The sequence below is a fragment of the Anolis sagrei genome, chromosome 4 (genome assembly GCF_037176765.1).
Source record: "Anolis sagrei isolate rAnoSag1 chromosome 4, rAnoSag1.mat, whole genome shotgun sequence".
NCBI classification, from domain to species: Eukaryota; Metazoa; Chordata; class Lepidosauria; order Squamata; family Dactyloidae; genus Anolis; species Anolis sagrei.
Window position 1 is genome coordinate 53,232,402 of NC_090024.1, and position 21,799 is coordinate 53,254,200.

Genomic DNA, 21,799 nt, shown 5'->3' on the forward strand with positions numbered 1-21,799 from the left:
TGTGAGCTATAGAGGATATAGAGTGTATCACACAAACAGCTATGCATGCACCTCCTTGCAAGTCTCTTTAGGATTTTAAAATTAGCTTATTAAAGAATCATTGTTCATGGCCCAACTTTAACTCTATGCCTCTCAAATTGCTTAATAGAACAGCATTCAGATTCAAACCAGAACCGAAATCCATGGAAGCTGTTCTACACTCCCCCAAACCTGTCCCACATCACTATTTACTAATATACATGTACAACAAAAGGCACCTAGAACAAGGAGTCCTGAAACAAGAATTACAACAGCAAGACCACTGTTTTCAAGATTAACACAAAAAGGAAGTGGAAGAACAGATATCAGGTTCTATCTCTTGCACAAATAGCTTGTAGCCAATATCTTTGGCAAGGAACTCCACAATGTGCTCCAAATCCCCAACGTATCATTTATAAGACAGTGGTGATTGAACATAGCTTAGATGCAAAATTTGACTTCTTGTAATGTAGTACCCACATAACATAAATATAGAAATAGCAGAGCCTCAGAGATACTTTCCACATTTTATTTACATTTGAAGACTAACTTTATTCTCAATCACATATCCATACACCTATTTCCTTTTTTTGTTTTGTTTCACTAAAACTTAAATGCATGGTTTATTAGAACAAAGACTTGTAAACAAATATTTGCAATGTCCATTACATGTAACACACAGGAGCCGCTTAAAAGAAAATCATTTCCCCATTTTATAAATACAAGTATCAAAACAATCCTGACCGTATTCTGTGACACTACTAGCAGTCAGCACCCACACCTTTGCAAAAATTAAACAAGTTGAGCAATGGTATTTGCAGTACCTGCTACTGAAACAATTTTATCTGCAGCTCTTTTACTAAAGCAAGATGAATAAAGCATGCCATTTGTTTTTGATTTTCTTCTTGAGAAAAGGTTTTTGAAACATTATTCCACAGCAACCTGGCACTTCCTGTCATGCTTTCATCTTGAAACAATGGAGCTCCGATTTTAGGCTACTTCAGGCTTATGCTTAATATGACAGTGCCTTGGTAAAAGGAAAAAAAATGTGCTGCCTTTTTTGTCTGTTTGTGCCTGAAAATATATGGGGCATACATATACATATATATATATTCTTTCAAATGTCCAGATCATGTACACCAGCAGAAACTCTTAATGTGCAGGTGGTTTGCATTGTGAGATTGAATCAAGACATTAACATAAGTAGAAGTTGTTTAAGACAAGTTTGGGATTCAGCTAAAATTAATTGTTGTACGTTTGTCCTTCTGGAGGTTGTGGAAGCTTCATATTTTCTTTGGACATCATTAGACGCCTTAACTCTTGAAGTACAACTTTAATGCTATAAGAATTTTGCCATTTTGCTAACACTGGTATGCTTCGTGCATCCACCTGTAAACAAAACAAAGCAAACATTTCAGTGGAGAAGGAGAATAAAGACTAACTGATTCCATAATCAGGATGATAGTGAGACTTACAGAGAACCTGAACTTTACCAATTGAAGTTCTGCCAAAATTGGTTCCACTAATACACACATGGGCAAACTATTTTGCCTTGGGGCTGCACTGTGGGCCCTGTTGGGAGGGCCGGGCCAGAAGGGAGAGGGGCCAAGAAAGGATGGGGGCTAGGAGGGGCAAGGAAAGGGCCCGAATCATCCTCAGGTCGTTCTCCCAGCATAAAGACAGGGATGCTCGTCCCATTCTTATGCTGGAAGGCAGGACACGTGGCGACTGCCTTGATCTTCCTCTCCATCCTCCTCCCATGATCCTCGGGCTGTCCTCTTGTCATTATGCTGGGAGGAGGGCAAGACAGGCAGCGGCTGAGTGTGCTCCAGAGAGCTCTCAGCTGTCGCATGCCTTCCTCGAGCCATCCTCCCACCATCATAAGAATTGGGACACTCGTACCATTCTTATGCCGGGAGGTGGGTGAGACACATGGTGGCTGAGATTACTCCAGAGGGCTTTCAGTTGTTATGTGCCTTCCTCCTCAATCTTTTTGGCATAAGGACACAGAAGCAACCGTGTCCTTATGTCAAGAAGACAGGGAAAATGAGGAGGCCTTGAAGTAAGCACCCAGGAGTCCACATCCGGCCCCCAGGCCTTAGTTTGCCCACACCTACAGTAATACATAAGAGTTAAGAACAAGATCTAACATCTACCAGGAGAGGTGTTTTTCTCCATTTGAAAACCGAGAAACCTGCATTGTCACCTCCTGGTTATGTCGCTGGCAAGATTGTTTGGAACATCTGTTTGCCTTTCCCTGCCAAAGTGGTACCTATTTATCTACTCACATTTGTATGTTTTCAAACTGCTAGGTTGGCAGGAGCTGGGCCTAACAGAGGGAGCACACCCCATCCTGCAGATTCGAACTGCCAACCTCCAGGTCAGCTGTTAAGCAGCACAAGGGTTTTGCACCATCGCAGGCCCCAGGGGCCATCCAGTCCAACCCCCTTCTGCCATGCAGAAAAAGTGCAATCAAAGCACCCCAACAGATAGTCACCCAGCCTTTGCAAAAATTATAATAGCAGCAGGAACTCTTGGGGCCATCCAGTTAAATTCCCTTCTGCCATTCAGAAAAAGCAGACTCAAAAACCCACTGAGTGGTGGGAGGGAAATAGGGTTTTGGAAGCAAAGAAGTGAAGGAAAAAGATCTAGGCAGCAAGGGGCTGAGGAGAAAAGGCTTTTGGCAGTGAAGGAGAAGAGCAGGAAAGAAGAAGAGGAGGAGGAGGAGGGAACTGCTGAGCGCCTTGATATGCTTCACAGAACCCCAAGGGCTCCATGGAGCACACCTTGAGAACCACTGCTCTAAACTATGAGCATCTCAGTAAGTGATATATGAAGTGATCTCTCTCTGAAGTTCAGAAATTATGTATCCAGGACAATACAGAGCTTCTGCATCTATAATTTCTTTCACCCATTTCTTCTTCTGAATGGAGCAATACTGATTGTGTTGTGGCACAGAAATATATGAGGTCTGGAATGGTGTCCACCATGACGGTAACAGACTTGTGCAATTATTTGCACAGTCAGGAATTCCTCAACTCAAATATCTGAAATACAGCCAAACCATTTATTCAATTCTGTCTTAACATACAATCCATAAATGTGAGACCTTAACCCAGAGGTGTCAGGCTTGTGGCCTTCCAGCTATTTGGGCCTCCAACTCCCAGAAGCCCTAGCCACCATGCCCAATGGCCAGGAATTCTGGGAGCTGAGGTTCGAGGAACCTGGAGGGCTACAAGTTTGACACCACCACCTTAATTTATGGACACATTATCATCTCAAGCATTATAAACACATTTTTTTCTACTCAATGTTTTTTTTTTTCATGTAAGAAGCAGCTGCATTTCACTTTACTAAAGCAGCCATACCTCATGGTGACTTCGGAACACTGCAACCATCTTCAACAAATACAATTTGCATAACTGTACATTCAGCATTTCATAGCATGATTTCATAGCATGTCCATGGACATCTTCTCTTTCCATCAGAACCAGTTTTTCTATCAACCCCCCCCCCCCCAGCTTAATGTTTACTTACCATTCCATTGGAATTATTTATTCCATTCATATTAATTTTAGTTACAAATCTAACTGTTGGAGGTGCCTCTGGATATTTAGACCCACACTCTACTTTCAAGCTGTATATTCTGTTTTCGTAATTTGTCTAGTAAAGAGAGAAAAGAAAATAATTAATCATACTGAAAGCTTAGAAAGATTCAAATTAAGGGGAGAATAACTGATTTTACATTTGTCTCTTCCAAGTCATCTTCAAGAGCAAGCCTATATAGAGAAGGCTACAATACTCTAAGAGAGAAGTTGCCAACACATGAACTAGCTCTGCACCCGAAATTCTGTAATAAATATTAGGTTAAAGCTAATCTCCTGTATCCAAAAGTAATTAACAGACAAGTAATTTGCTGAAACTTGTTTGGCAGTAACTATGGATAGCAGAAAGATGACACTGAATGCAGTTCATTCAACCAGACTAGCAGAATTTCAACATTTTAAAAGGGCTTCATTCATGCAATCTAACTGTTGATGTGAAGGAAAGAACCAAAAGCAGAAGACATTTTTGCATACTTGGTTATCTGGAAATACATGTGATTCGTAAGACTGGAAAATTAATGATTTTCTACTGTTAAAGCATAAAAAAAGAACTTCAGGTTGAGTGAAAGACAAAAAGAAATTCAGATTTTTAAAAATACTACAATTATAATTAGCAGATTATTCCTGGCATCTCTAAAATATCTGTATCTATATATGAATATATGGTCCGAGTTCTTTTATGTTAATGAAAAAGAAAGTCAAAGAGAAACAGAAATATACCTTTCCTTACAACTAATACAGGGCCCCTTAATTTTAAATTAAGAAAATCTTGCATTTAGTACAAAAGGAACTTGGCAGAAGATATCTAATGACCTTACCAAAACTTTTTGGAAAGATTAACAAAGCTCCAGATAAACTTTTGTAAATATCTTAAAATACAAAGGCTCAATGGGGAGAATTTGCTTTTTTCCTCCAAAAGCTAACTTAATGTTTTCTCCTCAGCTTACGACAAACTTTCTGCTACTGTTCAACACAAACAATTATAAAATTTTGCTAATACTCCAGCTCCAATGCCACTTGGTTACAAAAGTTTTTACCTTTCATATCTGCTAATCTTTGTCACCCCCCCCCCCCACCGCTTTTTGGGACAGTGCTTTGGATCCTAGGCCATCTACATCTGTTTCCCAACAACTCAAAAGATTCTCCGTAGTCCGATTCTTTTATCATTCATTTTCTGATACAGTAACTGACTTCTTTATCATTTAGTGCACAAATTGGCTTATTATTATTGAAATTCTAATGGAGTTGTTAATACTGAATGACAAATGCAATCATACAAAACATTTGAATTGATTATATTATATGGCATCATAATTATCTTGTTAATAAATAATAGAAAGCCTGAAGTCCTCAATCACTGAATACATAAACAACACGATTCATCAAATCAAATTCAGGAAACTGTGCATAGGTCACTTAGTAATCAGATAATGCAATTCTCTCTTGATTGACTAAAATACCTATCACACCAGCCACCCAACAAAGTTACTAAGCAAATATCCTGGATAAAGATATCAATGAATCAATGCAAGGAAGGTCTTCGGGTCAGGAAAATGTGCAATCTGAGTGTAAGTGTTCAACAGGTCATTAATACAGTGAACAATTCAAACTTATTCTCTGGATATCCTAATTACACTGGAAATGGCTATGGTTAGTGGGGTGTTACACAGCTGAAGCTACCTTTCCAATATTTCCCCTTTGAAATATCGGATCTGGAACTGGCAATGTACCTGCAGTGCTACTACAACAGGCTTTAAGTGAGAGTCACTTTGAACAGTACTGAAACTTCAACTGATACAAAATGTTATGTCCAGATTGTTAACAGGATCTGGAAAAAGGAAACATTTGATTCTTTTTTTACCACCATTAAGTCACCATGTATATCATTTCCAAGCCCAATTCAAAGTACTGGCTGAATTGAAAGACTTTGCTCAAAACTGCCTTCAAGTCCATCTTCTTCGATTTGAATCATACCTTGTTTGAAGACATGCATGTTTAGTGGGAAGGCTTGCTTAATAACTAACCATGCTTTCTGATACACTATCCACAGATTTTGCTGCAACAGACAAACAGCTTTCCCTCTGGAGGTTTTAATGGTTCCACCAAGACTCTGAAATTTCTTAATAAAAATGCTTTTCCCTTTCTGTGTAAAAATGTACACTAGATGGCACTGCCCTTCCTACCATGCCAGATTTTGAATTGCACAGGCCAAGTATCCCTTATCTAAAATGCATGACACCAGAAGTGTTTTTTTTTTTTTCCTTTTCACATTCTGGGATACTTTCACGTATGTAATAAGATATCTTAAAGAAAATATCTAAGTCTAAACTCAAACTTCATTTATTTTTCAACATATATATACAGATAGTCATACATGATATTTTTAAACAATTTTGTTCATAAAACAAAGTTTGTGTGCACAGAAATATGAGAAAACAAAGGTGTCAGTATCTACCCCATCCACGCAGATAATCTTGGAGTATTTTGGATTTAAAAAATCCGGATAAGGGATGTTCAACTTGTATTATCCTCCATGATCTTTCTACCTTGCTTCAATGTTGCATTACTGTTTTACTGGACAGTTGTATTAAACAACAAAACATAGGAAGTTAGAGAAATTTTAAATTGTTCCAAATTATTTTTGAAAAAGTGGCCTAGAGATCTTATGGCACAGAATAGGATAAATAAAATCATGCAAATAAATAAAACTATGCAACATGCTATACTTAGTAAATAAAACCCTTTACATTAATCAATGTAAAGTAAGCAAAATTTTCTGTTAAGTGGAAGAACTAAATATTTACAAATCTGATTTAGAAATTAGTTTTACTTATTATGGCTCGCACATTCTTTTCACCAACCATAATAACTTATTTTTTAAAACGTGGCCAGAATTTCATAAAAATCTAATTGAGGCTGTGCTTCTAAGGGGAACTTCTAAACAAAGGCACATTTGAAAGCATGAGGGAAAAAAGTATATTTAAGACTGAGCCAGGGGGTGCTGTGTTTTATGTAGTTTAACAGGTTTAAAACTGTTTTATTGGTTTTACCTATGTATGCTGTGTTTAATTGTAGTTTAATATTTATATGCTTTGGATTTTAGTTTACATACTGTATGATTTTAAGTGTTAGCTGGTTTGAATCTCTTTTGGGAGGGAAGAAGGATATTAAAATAATATTAATAACAGAAAACCCCATCTCAATAAATCTTGCAAAGAAAACATTAATAGGGTCGCCTTAGGGTCACTGTGAGTTAGGAAGAACTTGAATGCACAAAACAGTTGTATGAAAGGACCGTAGTAGTAGTAGCAATAAATAAATAAATAATAATAAAACTTTATTTGTAGACCGCCCTATCTCCCCGAAGGGACTCAGGGGCGGTTTCCAACATATATGGCAAAAACATCAAATGCCAAAAATGGAAAAACATACAAACAAATTACATCAAAACAGACCACATCAAGCAATATAAAAGCACCTAACAGACAAAAATAATTTGTTTAAAGGCAACAGATCCTATTTGATCTTGGAAGCTAAGTAGGGACAGCCATAGTTAATGCTAGGAGAAGAGACCACCAATGAAAACCAGGTGGTGCATTCTATTTTCAGAGGAAGGAACTAGTAAAACCACCCCGCGTAGTCTTTTGCCTAAGAAAACACTATAAAAATAATGAAGATGTCATATGTCAACAAGCTACTTGAAGGCAGACACACATTTATGCAAGACCATGCCTAGGCTATATATGCACCCTTTGAAGGCTCCACTAGATGGCACTGTTGCCTCAATACAGATTTGAAAATACTATACTTCCTGCGCATTTGCAGGATTTAATTACACTTGCATATTATAAGCCCTGCTTCAACTACTGCCCTATATCATTTTTATCACTTTGAAAATGCCAACATCTTTGAAACTGATGGAGGGACCAGGCTGCGCACACATGGAAAGAGATGGGACAGAGAGATTGTGATGAAATGTGCTTGTGTGTTTCTGCTCACTCATTGGCAGGGATGGGATGATTGTGAGGTGGAACAGTGTATGAGTGTATGTGTTTACAGATTAAGAAAGGGAGGAAGGAAGGAAAAAGCCCATAGAAGTGTTTTAGGAAAAGGGTGGTTATGGGGTGATTGTGAAGAGGGAGGGTGTGCATTTGTTGGTTCACTTCTAAAGTCTGGAGGATAGTGTGTGTGTGTGGGGGGGGGGGGGTACGTATTCATTTATTCACTCACTTTAACAGCCAGATGCAGTGCAGTCTGCCAACCACTGGTTTCGGCCTTTGGAAAGAATGAAGATAAATCCATTCCCCTACCTTCCACTTGGAGACAGGTGAGCAGACTAGCGAGCTACTGCCTTTACAATTTGTGAGCATTAAGAGCCAAAAAGGGCTTGTTATCACACTTGTGATCATTCATTCCAAAGAAAGCAGCTGATGGTAAAGATCAAGCGCTAGTGCTTGGGTGGCATAGAAGTATTCACTGTTTTTCTACTTTAATGTGATTACTGGACTTGTAACCTCTGGTAAGGAGGAAGGCTGAGCATATGGGTCTAACTGCATAAAAAAACATTATCCTAGCTCAAATACACACACTTGTACTTTAAGTGTTTACCAATAAACTCTGTGACACATGGTGTATGAAAAATAAATTAATAGCACTGACCCTTGGTGGTCCAATAATCATGCCCGTCCACCTTGTAAGCGTCATATCTTCATCATCTTCGAGGCCCCAGCTTACTGTACCATCTCCTACTCCTTTCTGACCTTCTTCAAGTTCTTCCAACAAACGAAAATTACGAGGGACTTTAACTATTTGAAGAAATAAAGATAAATGAATATCACTGTTCAAAATTTGACTTCACCTGTGTTGACATAAACAGCACATCTCTGAATTTCAACACATTTTACAGCTATTTTATATTTCAACTATGTATATTATATTTAAGCTGATGTGAAAAGGAAATATGTCCTGATTTATAATTTATTTAAAATTCCTCAACAAATTTATGTGATAATGTGGACATAAATACAAGGAATTTTGGAAACTTATTCTTTCTTATGAAACTTATTACAGGTGATGTGGTCTAAAACTTCTCTCAGACAGATAAAATCGAACTTTTCATGATTTAATTCATAAATTTCCTATATGAAAGATAAGAGGTTCCCATATGCAAATCTGAAGTGCTACTTGAACAACTGAACACAGAAAAAATACAGCTGTAAGCACCTATTAGTTGATTAATTCTTTGTGGTTCATACATGACATTAACATACAGCATGTACTGTACTACAAAGTCTGGAGTTTTAATTGACATATGCATCTGCATAGCAAAACAGAATTGATCATCACCTAATCTACTGAAGAAGACTACAGTACATGGTGATTGACTTGAATAGGTGTTGGCCATTTGTTGTGATAGCACAACCACTTATGAAATAATAGTTCCAGTGCCAAACATAACAGTGCCAAATAAATACACAATATTAACACAAACATATTTTTGATGTTGAAACCTATTTAGAATGAAAACTAAAGTATTTAGAATTATGAAGTTCACCAAAATACAGAATATAAAAGATTATCACTGACATCAATTCCCAAAAGCCTGTTTGAATAGACAGAAACATTGTTAGTTGCTGGCAAAAAGCCAACAAACATGAGGGCATCCTAGTCTTCCTGGGGATGAAATGTCAAAGTCTGGATGAAAGAATTTAAAAAGGCTCTGTCACATGTCACCACCAGACTTGTCAGGGAAAGTTATGAAACTGACAAAAAAGCCTCCATGAACTTAGGATTTGGTCAGGCTCATGCTGGAAGATAAGGTCCCCTTCACAGTCTGAAATCAAGCAGAATAGGACGGTACAGCTCACAACAAGCACTTCAAACTGTGCTAGAATATAGTATAGTAATCAAGTGAGCCCGGCTGCTCACTGGAGGGAAGGATACTAGAGACAAAGTTGAAGTACTTTGGCCACATCATGAGGAGACAGCAAAGCCTAGAGAAGACAATTATGCTGGGGAAAGTGGAAGGCAAAAGGAAGAGGGGCTGACCAAGGGCAAGATGGATGGATGGCATCCTTGAAGTGACTGGACTGACCTTGAAGGAGCTGGGGGTGGTGATGGCCGACAGGGAGCTCTGGCATGGACTGGTCCATGAGGTCACAAAGAGTCGGAGACGACTGAACGAATGAACAACAACAACAATCAAGGAGCTCAAAGATCCCTGGTTGCACAACTAAATTATGAATCTGAATGACTAAACCAATTTAAACTATTTGGGCTTGTTCTGAAGCTGGCTACCAGAATGCTGGTTTGGAGAAAACCGGAAACCATGATTAGAGCCTTCTTTGTGACAGATCACACTACAAAGAGAAGTGTTAACTGTACACAGAAAAAGCCTATTAAGATGAGTCACCAAAGCACAAACTTCTGTGACAAAGTTATTTTTTTCATATGTTTATTTATGCTGATATATGGTCATCCAAATCTGAGCCTATGAAACTTTGACTATTTAAAGCAAAACCAAAAAGTTTAAAATAATTTAATTGGAGAATCACAAAGAGTAAGACATCTCCATTTAAAGAGCCCCTGGCTCTGGGGAACTGAATCTGAAAATGTAACATTGTATACATCTGTGTTTGTAATACATGCATTTACACACGTAATATTACATTACATACATTTCAAGATTAAATTCCCAGAGCTCGGAGGTATTTAGAGGGAGTTACATTACCTTTCATGAGATTCTCCAGTCAATGAATAATTCAGATTGGAAATCCGAGTTTGAAATATATGGGTAACATAAATTGTGCAGCAAAACACCCATGTTGGTGAAAATTCCTCACTAGTGGATAGCGCATCAGGATCAGATGCAGTTACTTTTTATTCCATAAAAATATTAAATGGACAGGAAAGCACTAAATACTATCTTGAGAGGAAGTTAATGACAAATCATGTTGTACAAAATAAAACAAAGCATACTGAAAAGTCCATCAAATCCTTCAAGTGTACAAAAGGTAATTACTAGAGCCTGTGTCCAATTGCTAATCCCAATAGATGTCCTAGTCATCCGCAAACCAGATCAACAATTGGGTCACACCGTCTACAGAAAACCCACACACACAGATAGATATCTACATAAAAACTCCAAGCATCACCCAAGTCAAAAAAGAAGCACCATTAAAGCCTTGGCAGACCGTGCAAAAAGAATCTGCGAACCCCACCTCCTCCAAGATGAACTGAACCACCTCAACTGGGCTCTCCAGGCCAATGGATACTCCACCTCAGACATCAGAAGAGCTGCAAGACCAAGAACAAGCCACGAGAGTAAAGATGACGATCCACCCAGAGGAAAAGTGTTCCTGCCATACATCAAGGGAACCACTGATCGCATAGGGAAGCTGATGAGGAAACACAACATACAAACAATCTACAAACCCACCAAGAAAATCCAACAAATGCTACGTTCAGCAAAGGACAAGAGGGATCCTCTCACCTCTGCAGGAGTCTACCGTATACCATGCAGCTGTGGACAAGTCTACATAGGGACCACCAAACACAGCGCCCAGACACGCATCAAGGAACATGAAAGGCACTACAGACTACTTCAACCAGAGAAGTCAGCCATAGCAGAGCACCTGATGAACCAGCCTGGACACAGCATATTATTTGAGAACACAGAAATGCTGGACCACACCAACAACCGCCATGTCAGACTACACAGAGAAGCCATTGAAATCCACAAGCATGTGGACAATTTCAACAGAAAGGAAGAGACCATGAAAATGAACAAAATCTGGCTACCAGTATTTAAAAAACTCTAAAATTATAACAGATAAACAACAGAGAGGAAAAAACCAGGCACAGATTAACACCTCCCAGCAACAGATTTTCCCAGGCTCAGGCAGGCCTTCAAATGCTAATGAAGGTGATCAGCTAAACATTCACACCTAACTGCAGCAGGGAAGAGCTCCTTGCCCCACCCCAGCCATTCCACAGATATATAAACCCATTTTTCCTACTTCCAACAGACCTCACAACCTCTGAGGATGCTTGCCATAGATGCAGGCGAAACGTCAGGAGAAATGCCTCTAGAACATGGCTCTATAGCCCGAAAAAACCCACAAGAACCTAGTGATTCCAGCCATGAAAGCCTTCAACAATACATTCATACATATTTGATCCCTTTAATAAGTCAACAATTATGCAAGTGAGCAATGCCTGCTCTTAAATTGGTTTGACCACAAGCATGCTCACACGGCTATTTTTGGAAACACGATTGAGGAAAGGGCTAAGATAACTGAACAGATGATATCTGCAAGAGAGCTGAGGACAGAATCCTATCAGTATAGAAAAGAACTGGATTAAAACATGCTAGCAATCTTAACTTAAATATAGTAGCATTATACTAAATATAGCAAAAGAGGTAACGATTTGACCTAAAGCATTATATATGATGGGACTTCAGCTTCCATAGATTTCTGGTATCCACAGGGGGTCCTTGATCCAAATCCCAGCAGATACTAAGAGCCTTCTTTATGGCTAAAATCAGCACTATCATACATTCAACCAATGCACTTTATATTGCACAAGAAAGCCCATTCTTCTTTCCAATCAATTGAGCAACCAATCAATGTTTTCAAGATATCTTGTTAAAATTGCATTGCTATTGCTTCCAACTAAGATTGATCATGGTCAGTGGTCACCAAGGGAAACAATTTTGAACAGGCACCTGTAAATATACTATCATATATCACAGGCCACATTTTTTAAGGTTTTCAAAGAATTACAACAGCAGTAACTGTTGTGTCTGCTCAATGTCTTTGTCTGAATATAATTGCCTCATTATACGACTTAGGTTCAGGTTATTTGAAAGACCACAATTCACTTTATAAACCTGTCAGATATTTTTGAACATCTGGGGAGGGCTTTCTCTGTCCCAACACCCACTCAAGTGCATTTGGTGAAAATAAGGGATATGGCCTTTTCAGTGACTGCTCCCAGACTTTGGGACACCCTCCTAAAGGAGACCAAGATGGCTCCATTCCTACTTGCCTACTGCAAACAGGTAAAAACATTACTGTACCGACAAGCATTTGGGGGAGGATGAGGGGCAAGCTTCTGGGAAGATTGTAGGTGAGATTTAAAGCTGGTGAGTTTTAAATACAATGTTAATAGTATCAATTGTATTATAACTGTATTTTAACTTTATATCCACACATTAATATTTATTGGATTTTTTAATGTTTGTATTTGCTTGGTTTTAAATTGTCATGAAATGGCGTGGTTGTTAACATGCCTTACATCCCCATGGGGAGAAAGGTGGGATATGAATAAAGTTGTTGTTAATAATAATGCTACTACTAATAATATTGAGAATAATCAAAATGATGAGTACTACACTTAGTATTTAGAGCACTGCTAACTGACTTCAGTCTCACCTCCTCTATACAGTAATTCTGTAAGGGTAACAAATATCCAAGAACATAAAACCACCTACATTCAACATTTGATACAAGTCAAAACCATTCCCTACAGCTGCATGACCGTGTTTCCTTTTGACTAAAAATAATATTCATATATTTAGACCAATGGCTTTCTGCCCTATGATAGATCAGATTTAGTGTATTATATCCATGTGGTTTAAACAATTTGGCAACTGGACACAAAATCATCCAATATGCTTAAAGCTTAATTAAAAATAGTATCATTGACACTTTATACCAGTGGTTCTCAACCTTTAGGTCCCCAGTTGTTTTGGCCTACAACTCCCAGAAATCCCAGCCAGTTTATCAGCTCTTAGGATTTCTGGAAATTAAAGGCCAAAACAACTGGAGAACTACAGGTTGAGAACCACTGCTTTATACAGTTACAGTATGACCAAAGTTGTAGACTAAATCCACAGATCTCCTCATCAGATAAACCTGTGTGGTAAAGCTTAACTTGATTGATAATATTGTATTTCAGGTTTTTTAAAAAACTTATCAAGCCAAGCTCTGGGGCCCTTCCACACAATCCTATATCCCAAAATATCAAGGCAGAAAATCCCACATTATCTGAGTTTAGACTCAGAAAACCCAGTTCAAAGCCAATATTGTGAGATTTGCTGCCTTGATATTCTGGAATATAGAACTGTGTGGAAGGGTCCTAAGGGTCCTTCCAGACAGGCCCTATATCCCAGGAGTTGATCCTAGTTTTTCTGCTTTAATATGATCACATGAGTCCCCATTGCCAGATATTCTGGGATAAACAGAAAACCTGGGATCAGATCCTGGGATATAGGGCCTGTCTGGGAGGGCCCTAAGTCCACATTGCCATATATTCCAGTTCAAAACAGAAAATGTGGGATTTTATTCAGATGTGTGGAAGGGACCTAAGTGTTGTCTTTGAAAATATCTATCTCTTGCCCTGAGGCAGTCATAACAGGAGTGTTAAGTAAACTATCTCATTACCTATTTGCATTTGCCGCAGAAGCTACTGTTCCCTGAGGAGAAAACATATTCAAAACTGGTTTTGAATTAGGTTCAAGAGTAAAAGACTAGAAAACATATATGTTCTTCTAAAGTCTTGCCCCTGCCCTAAATTTGCTTGATTTGAGGCTTAGGTGAAATTCTGCAGAATTTTGTTGTGAACAGTTGCACATTTGTGCTTACTGAATTTTGTTTCTTAACTTAGTCAAAGAGATGGGTCTGGGTCAGAGTCCGAACCATCTCAATTCTCCCCTTTGCACAAAGAACTTGATATTGTTCAACAATGAAAAGCTCCTATGAAAAATTTCCCTTTCTTCTCATTATTACTGTTGTTTTTTGAGTAATTTTTATGCACATTTAACATAGTATCCAGGGACAATATATTTATGGACTACCTTTCCTGTTTCTTTTCTATTATGTGATTCCATAACTTCTAGGGGCTGCTTTTAAATTTATTTTCTACAGTTAGAAACAATTTGTAACTTTGCATATACCACAAGAGTAGGGAAGGTGCTAAATTGTTCTCTATGTCAATAATTTCTAGGAATTCACTTGTAAAGCTGTTTCTGATTTTAATTTCTATGTTCTTTCTTGGCTACAAAGGGAACTTCAGTTATTAGGTAAAATATACTGTATATCTTAACAAGAATCAAAATAAAAGAAAATGCCATCTTGGATCTGAAATATATGTTTAAATTTATATTCTTTTAAAGCATTAAAATATTGATTTGGTTCATTGGGAAAGTAACATTATACAAATACTTTATGTTAAATAGTCTGTTGCCTAGTTTTTAAAAAATAGCTGTTGATTTTTTTTGGGGGGGGGGTTGGTTTTGTTTTTGTTTAGTCGTGTCAGGAGCGACTTGAGAAACTGAAAGTGGCTTCTGGTGTGAGAGAATTGGCCATCTGCGAAGACGCTGCCCAGGGGACGCCCGGATATTTTGATGTTTTTACCATCCTTGCGGGAGGCTTCTCTCATGTCCCCGCATGGGGAGCTAGAGCTGATAGAGTGAGCTCATCCGCGCTCTCCCCAAATTCGAACCTGCGACCTGTCGGTCTTCAGTCCTGCCGGCACAGGGGTTCAACCCACTGCACCACCGGGGGCTCAGCTGTTGATGTTAATGTAATACTATTTAGAAGTGCTTTAATATTTACACTATATCTCATATAAATTTCAGGCAAATGGGAGAAAGCAATAAGCATGACCCACTGCAACAATGTTGCTTGTGGAATGTACTATTTCTACTCACAATTGGTAATTTATCATTAGAGTGCAAGAAACAGGACTTACATTGTTATCTATACATTTTTATTCAGAAGTATGCATACTGCATTTAATGACACCTATTCCAAGATGAACAGAAGGCTCCAACTACCTATACAAACAACTTTGGCATCATTGTTAAACTAAGATTGGGCTAAACCAAGGTTTTAAAAAGTTCACTTCTTCATCTACCAAAGTTTTAAATGTAAAAGGCAAGGCATACTAAAGATCTTGGAATAGCTCTAACATTAAGAATATAAGAGTCGCCCCAGGGCTGAGAGCGGCGGTTAATAAATGCAGCAAATAAATAAATATATATTTAATCACTCTGGAATACATGCACCAGATTAGGAATGCAAGCACTAACCTACCTCCACCTATCTATATATTCATGTACAAATCAATCTTGGGTATAAATATAGGACAGTAATGAGGGCTCACAATTATGGATTTTAATATGACCTTTGGGTAAATTAAGAGGAATTCTATGGAGGGGAGAAAGCACTGCCATTGCCACAGAGGTCCAATCCTCTCTACACTCTCAAACATAGCACAGCTTCTGGCCTTTTTGAACATCAGGGCATCAAAATGGCAACTGGTATTTTGTGCTTTCCCTCAAAGGAGAAACAAGTGAACAGGTATTGGTGTTCTTTCAGGTTTTCTCGGGATAGACTGAACTCTCATCTTTCATCACTCTATTTTAGAGAAGAGGATGGTTCCTTTTTGATAAAAAATAAGTACAATCCATACATTGATCCATCAATAAGTGGACCTATGTTTTATAGTCAAATTTTAAATAAAGCTTATTTCAAAGCTTTCTAGACTTATACATGAGCATATACTGTATTTTAATACTGTGTGAAAGTACCCAATCACCAATAGGCAGTTAGCTGTTTATAGCTATTGGCTGATACCACAATCTTAAAATCCACCAAACCCAACCCCAAATCTTATTTGATCATATATGCAACACATATAAATCATGGCAACAGTTCAGAGTTTAGAATACAATAGCCTGAGTGCTAAGTCTACTGCACCTAAACAAGGAAGAACTTTAAAACTGGTCATTTCAACATGCTAGACCATTTAGAAAACAAAACTCTTATCAAACATAGAGACTATAAAGAACCAGGACTGAAGATTGTAAGCAAAGTTAATATAACAATGCTCACTATTCACAAGCTAAGTCTCCCAAGACCCAACTGCACCAGTTCTTGTTGGATTAAAACTCTTACTAACTCCGCTGATTAAAACTGATGTGATTTACAGTCCAACCACTCTAGTGAAGTGCAACCTTAAGTGGTGGTCCCTAACTTGATAGTAACTCTGATACATAAGAATTGTTTAAAGAAAAAGGGAGGAGCTGATTCAAACAGGTAGGATGAGGCAGAAATCAATAGCTTACCTACAACTCCACAAAGAGCTCTAGCTGTAGTACGACCTCAGGTCTGTACAATGTTTACATGCTTTCTTGCGTCCAAATATTTTCTTTTCAATTTATTTTTGGCCTTGTGAAATAGGTTAGTTACAATCAAAGGACTGTGGGGGTATTTTTTATTCAACTACTAACACTATAACATGTACTTCACACTATTATGAGAACAGGAAGATGCATATCATTTGCGTGGACAAATGTGTCTAAATTCAATTGTTTAATCCCAACTAGAGTTCGCCCATGGAATCAGTGGGATGTATGTGAATGATGGATTCAATGAGTATTCCCTAAATTAAACCAAAAAAAAAAGGATTTAGGCAATGTTACTTTATAATACTGGCACTTTCAACTGCTAATTATCATGCTAGCTCAAAATCTAATGATCCAATCTTACATAGTGCTTGTAACTTGATATTGCATGCGTTACCCCAAGAGTAAATAATAAAGTCAATATTTAAAACATTCAGGTTGCATTAAACCTTGAAATTCTCATGTGAAAAGACAAATAGTTGTGGAGAACTCATGCACAACATGCAATTTTATAGATCTATTAAAACAAATAGGTGTTCCATACACTTATTTATCCTGTTCATGGTTTTCTTTTTTACTGCATATTGAGGAATTTACCTGGCATCCATGACAGTTATTGCTATATTATACAGTTATGCCCCCTTTATTATTATTATTATTTTATCATCATCAAAAGGCATGCCAGTGATGGATTGAATCTTCCGAAGAGCAGTATAATCAATTTATAATGTTAATAAAAGTAGCTCCCAATACCACTGCCTTTGATACTTAAAACTAGGGAATCTTTTCAGACTGACATCATAATTTGTCTTTTATGTCTTTATCGTGGAGGTCTCATAGCTCATATCTCAACTATTCTGACTTTTTTTGGAAGCCCTGTATTGTATTTTGTGACATCAGTTCTTTTATGGGGGTATTGTGGGTGGATGCTGGTGTATTAGTTAACCTTTATATTATTATGATAATTGATTAACATCCTGTAATTGTATTAAAATACACATTACAAAAATATAATGTAACATCTTGAAAATGTGGATATTTTCGAGGTTTAGCTAGTTAATTGCAGAGATTATGCCACTTAATAAAAGTTATTGTAAAAACTTACTAGCAGTGTTTTTAAATAAGAACTAGAATGCGTAGTGCAAAATACTCAATACCATATTGTAGTAAAAATTAAGTAGTTGAAATAATTAACAAACTATACTGTAAATGGTCCAGATGCAAACAAAATCAGTCTTCAGTAATGAAATGACTCAAAAATAATAATAATGATAATTTTATTTCTTACCCGCCTCTCCTTGTGGCTTAAGGCGGGTTACAACACAATTAAAAAACATTGCAAAACAAGCATACATATTTCTATAAAAGATCCACATTAAAACTGCTGCATTAAAAACACTACATTCATACTACAACTTGAGAAGCAAACGAACCAGAGGCATTGATCCAGCTTTTAGCCCCAACTAAAATAGTAAGCAAACGCTTTTGTAAGTTCCATTATTCAAGTAGTCTATACCAGGAGTAACTAACTACAATTTATAGTACTAGACCATTTCTATAAGCATTCATTTGATTGATTCCACTCTATGGTCCCAAGTAACAGCCTGATTACATTTTTTCTACACTAGTTCCAGAGCCATCGTCTCAAAAGTGCGACTAGTGGGAATGAGAGAGGAGGCCACAGATCGGGAACTTCCTCCCAAAAGAGATTAGAATGGCCCCCTCCTTGCTTTAATTCCAGAACCAAATTAAAACTTTCCTAAGGAAGCAGGCCTTCCCTTATGTTAAAGAGTTGTACAGCAAATGCCAGATTTATGTGTGCAATATACGAATTATAGTGAACCTCTGACAATGGACCTGACAGTGCCTGCCCTAAAGGGATGGATTTTAGATTTAGGTTGGTATTTTAATCTAATGAATATTTAAATTTGTTGGGTTTTTTTGCTAGTTACATGTATTGCAAGTTTATAAATTTATCAGATATGTTTTTATCTGTTGATTATATTTAATTTTATGTTTTGTTTACATGTTGTTTGCTGCTTTGAGTCCAAGTATGGGGGGGAAAGCAGGATAGAGATAAATAAATAAGAACAGTTCAACATAATCCCATGAAAGGAAAGAGTGCTAAAACATCATAGGACTGAATAAAGAAATATACTGAAAAGTCATGACAGTAGACAATAAGGAGAAGCAGTGTGGGAAGACATAATGTTGTTGGCGGAGTAGTGGTGAAAGAATAAAAGGAGCATAGTTCAGATTAAAAAGAGGAAATACAAAAAGGGGGAAAGTGAAAGTAAGACAAGTACACAACATAAAATGAAAGGCGGAAGTAGACGCTTTTTCCACAGTTTACTACCTGAGCAAGGACAGGATGAAAGAACAATGAAAGCAAACTGAGGGCCCTTCCAGACAGACGCTATATCCCAGGTTTTTGTTTCCACCAGGTCCTTTCCACACAGCCCTATATCCCAGAATATCAAGGCAGAAAATCCCACATTATCTGCTTTGAACTGGAATATATAGCTGTGTGGAGTGATAACCCAGTTCAAAGCCGATATTGTGAGACTTTCTGTCTTGATATTCTGGGATTTCGAGCTGTGTGGAAGGGCCACCAGATTATCAGGCACGGTGGACTCATATAATCCAGTTTAAAGCAGAAAACAAGGGAACTGATCCTGGAATATAGGGCCTGTCGGGAAGGACCCTTAGAGATAACCCAGTTCAAAACCGATATTGTGGGATTTTCTGCCTTGATATTCTGGGATTTAGAGCTGTGTGGAAGGGCCACCAGATTATCGGGCACGGTGGACTCATATGATCCAGTTTAAAGCAGAAATCCAGGGATCTGATCCTGGAATATAGGGCCTGTCGGGAAGGACCCTTAGAGATAAACCAGTTCAAAACCAATGTTGTGGGATTTTCTGCCTTGATATTCTGGGACTTAGAGCTGTATGGAAGGACCCCCAGATTATCTGGCACGGTGGACTCCTATAATCCAGTTTAAAGCAGAAAACCAGGGATCTGATCCTGGAATATAGGGCGACCCAAGGGTGACCCAAATGATCTGTCTTTCTAGAAGCTGGACTGGATGGGCTCTGGGATCTCTTCCGACAACAGGATTACAAATGAGATACAGAAACCTTATCCTGAAATAAGAAAAAAGTGCAAAAATATTGACCTGAAATAAGAGAAAAAAGAGCAGAACTGTTTTCACCCACACACTGATCTGAAAAGAATGGGAGACACCAGTCAAAGAGGAAGACAAAACACACATATATCTGTAGTAGTTTCCTATGGTATGGGCAAACTTGGGCCTCCAGGTGTTTTGGACTTCAACTCCCACAATTCCTAACAGCCTACCGGCTGTTAGGAATTGTGGGAGTTGAAGTCCAAAACACCTGGAGGCCCAAGTTTGCCCATGACTGTGCTAACCCAAGCTCAATAGTTACACCACCTAGCTTTACCTTCGAAGAGGGTGAATTAGGGAAAGGGAGGCATTTGACAGCTTTGTGTTTTCATGGGGGGATTGGGGTGAATGAAAAGACCCCTCGGATTGTCACCCCGCAAGCCTGACCTCAGAGAGAAACCCCTCACTTCCGCTCCGCATCCCTTCTTACTCTGCCTGCCCTGAGGCCTCCCAACCACCACCCTCCTCGGGACCAGGAGAACCTGCCCGGGGCTGCGGGGATAGAGGCCGCCCTCCCAGAGGAAGCTGAACCCCAGCCTCCTGCCAAGGCGCTCCCTGAGCCCAAGGGCGCCCCATTTCCCCGCAAGGCCTCCTCTCAAGGCAACGCCCCCGCCCAGCGCCCCCTGAGAGAGCACATACCTGTGGAGCCGGCCATCTTGTCCAAACCCCTCCCCCGCCAGCCAGGAAGCACACGGGCGGAGGCCACGTGACTCTTAGCCCTGCGCGCTGCGTCACCTCCTGGAAACAAGCTCCGCCCACCGCGCCGGCGAGATGGGTTGCTGCCGGGTAGAAAGACCAGCGTGGCAGGAGCGGTGATGTAGATGGAGGGCGGGGCGGAGAGAAAGGGGGCGGGGCTACGGAAGAAGGGAGAGCCAATGGGAGTCTTGGGCGGGGCAAGCGGAGGACACTCACTCCTGTTTCCAATGAAATGTAGTTTACTTCATTCTTTCTTTTTCTTTCTTTTTGATATATTTTCTCAGCTCTGCCCTATTGAATTGTCTAGTTCTTATTTATTTATTTAGAAAGAGATATTTAATTTTTTTCAGCTCTGCCCTATTAAACTTGTCTAGTTCTTATTTGTTTAGAAATAGATATTTAATTTTTTCAGCTCTGCCCAATTAAATTTGTCTAGGTTATTGTAGGTTTTTTTCGGGCTATATGGCCATGGTCTAGAGCAGGGGTCCTCAAACTAAGGCCCAGGGGCTGAATGTGGCCCTCCAAGGTCAATTACCTGGCCCATGCTCAGGGTCAACCTAAGTATGAAACTACTTGAAAACACACAACAACAACAATCTTATCTCATCAGCCAAAACCAGGCCCACACTTTCCATTGAAATACTAATAACTTTATATTTGTTAAAATTGTCCTTAATTTTAATTATTGTATTGTTTTTTAAAAAAATCACTATAAATAAGATATGTGCAGTGTGCATAGGAATTCATTCGTGTTTTTATCAAATTATAATCCGGCCCACCAACAGTTTGAGGGACTGTAATCTGGCCCTCTGTTTAAAAAGTTTGTGGACCCCTGGTCTAGAGGCATTCTCTCCTGACATTTCACTTGCATCTATGGCAAGCATCCTCAGAGGTAGTGAGGTCTGTTGGAACTAGGAAAAAGGTTTTATATATCTGTGGAATGAACAGGGTGGGACAAAGGACTCCTGTCTGCTGGAGCTAGGTGTGAATGTTTCAACTGACCACCTTGATTAGCATACAATGGCCTGACATTGCCTAGAGCAAACTTTTGTTGAGAGGTGATTAGATGTCCTTGTTTGTTTCCTGTCTGTTGATGTG

The 21,799-nt window shown here is 38.7% G+C and overlaps 1 protein-coding gene across 1 annotated transcript; it reads right to left on the minus strand.

Moving 5' to 3' along the window:
* Positions 1 to 533: 533 nt before the first annotated feature.
* UBE2V2 (ubiquitin conjugating enzyme E2 V2) lies at positions 534 to 20,748 on the minus strand. The gene is made up of 4 exons (XM_060775279.2): positions 20,645 to 20,748; positions 8,283 to 8,428; positions 3,556 to 3,681; positions 534 to 1,407 (listed from the first exon to the last, which is right to left on the minus strand). Exons 1-4 carry the CDS (start codon positions 20,658 to 20,660, stop codon positions 1,261 to 1,263), a joined length of 435 nt encoding a protein of 144 aa, XP_060631262.1. The 5' UTR covers positions 20,661 to 20,748; the 3' UTR covers positions 534 to 1,260.
* Between the last annotated feature and the right edge of the window lie 1,051 nt (positions 20,749 to 21,799).

Coding starts and splice junctions, on each gene's coding strand:
- UBE2V2 (XM_060775279.2), bottom strand. Junction 3,682..8,282: donor TGATTATTGGACCACCAAGG/GTCAGTGCTATT, acceptor TCTCTTTACTAG/ACAAATTACGAAAACAGAAT. Junction 1,408..3,555: donor TAAATAATTCCAATGGAATG/GTAAGTAAACAT, acceptor TTTTGTTTACAG/GTGGATGCACGAAGCATACC.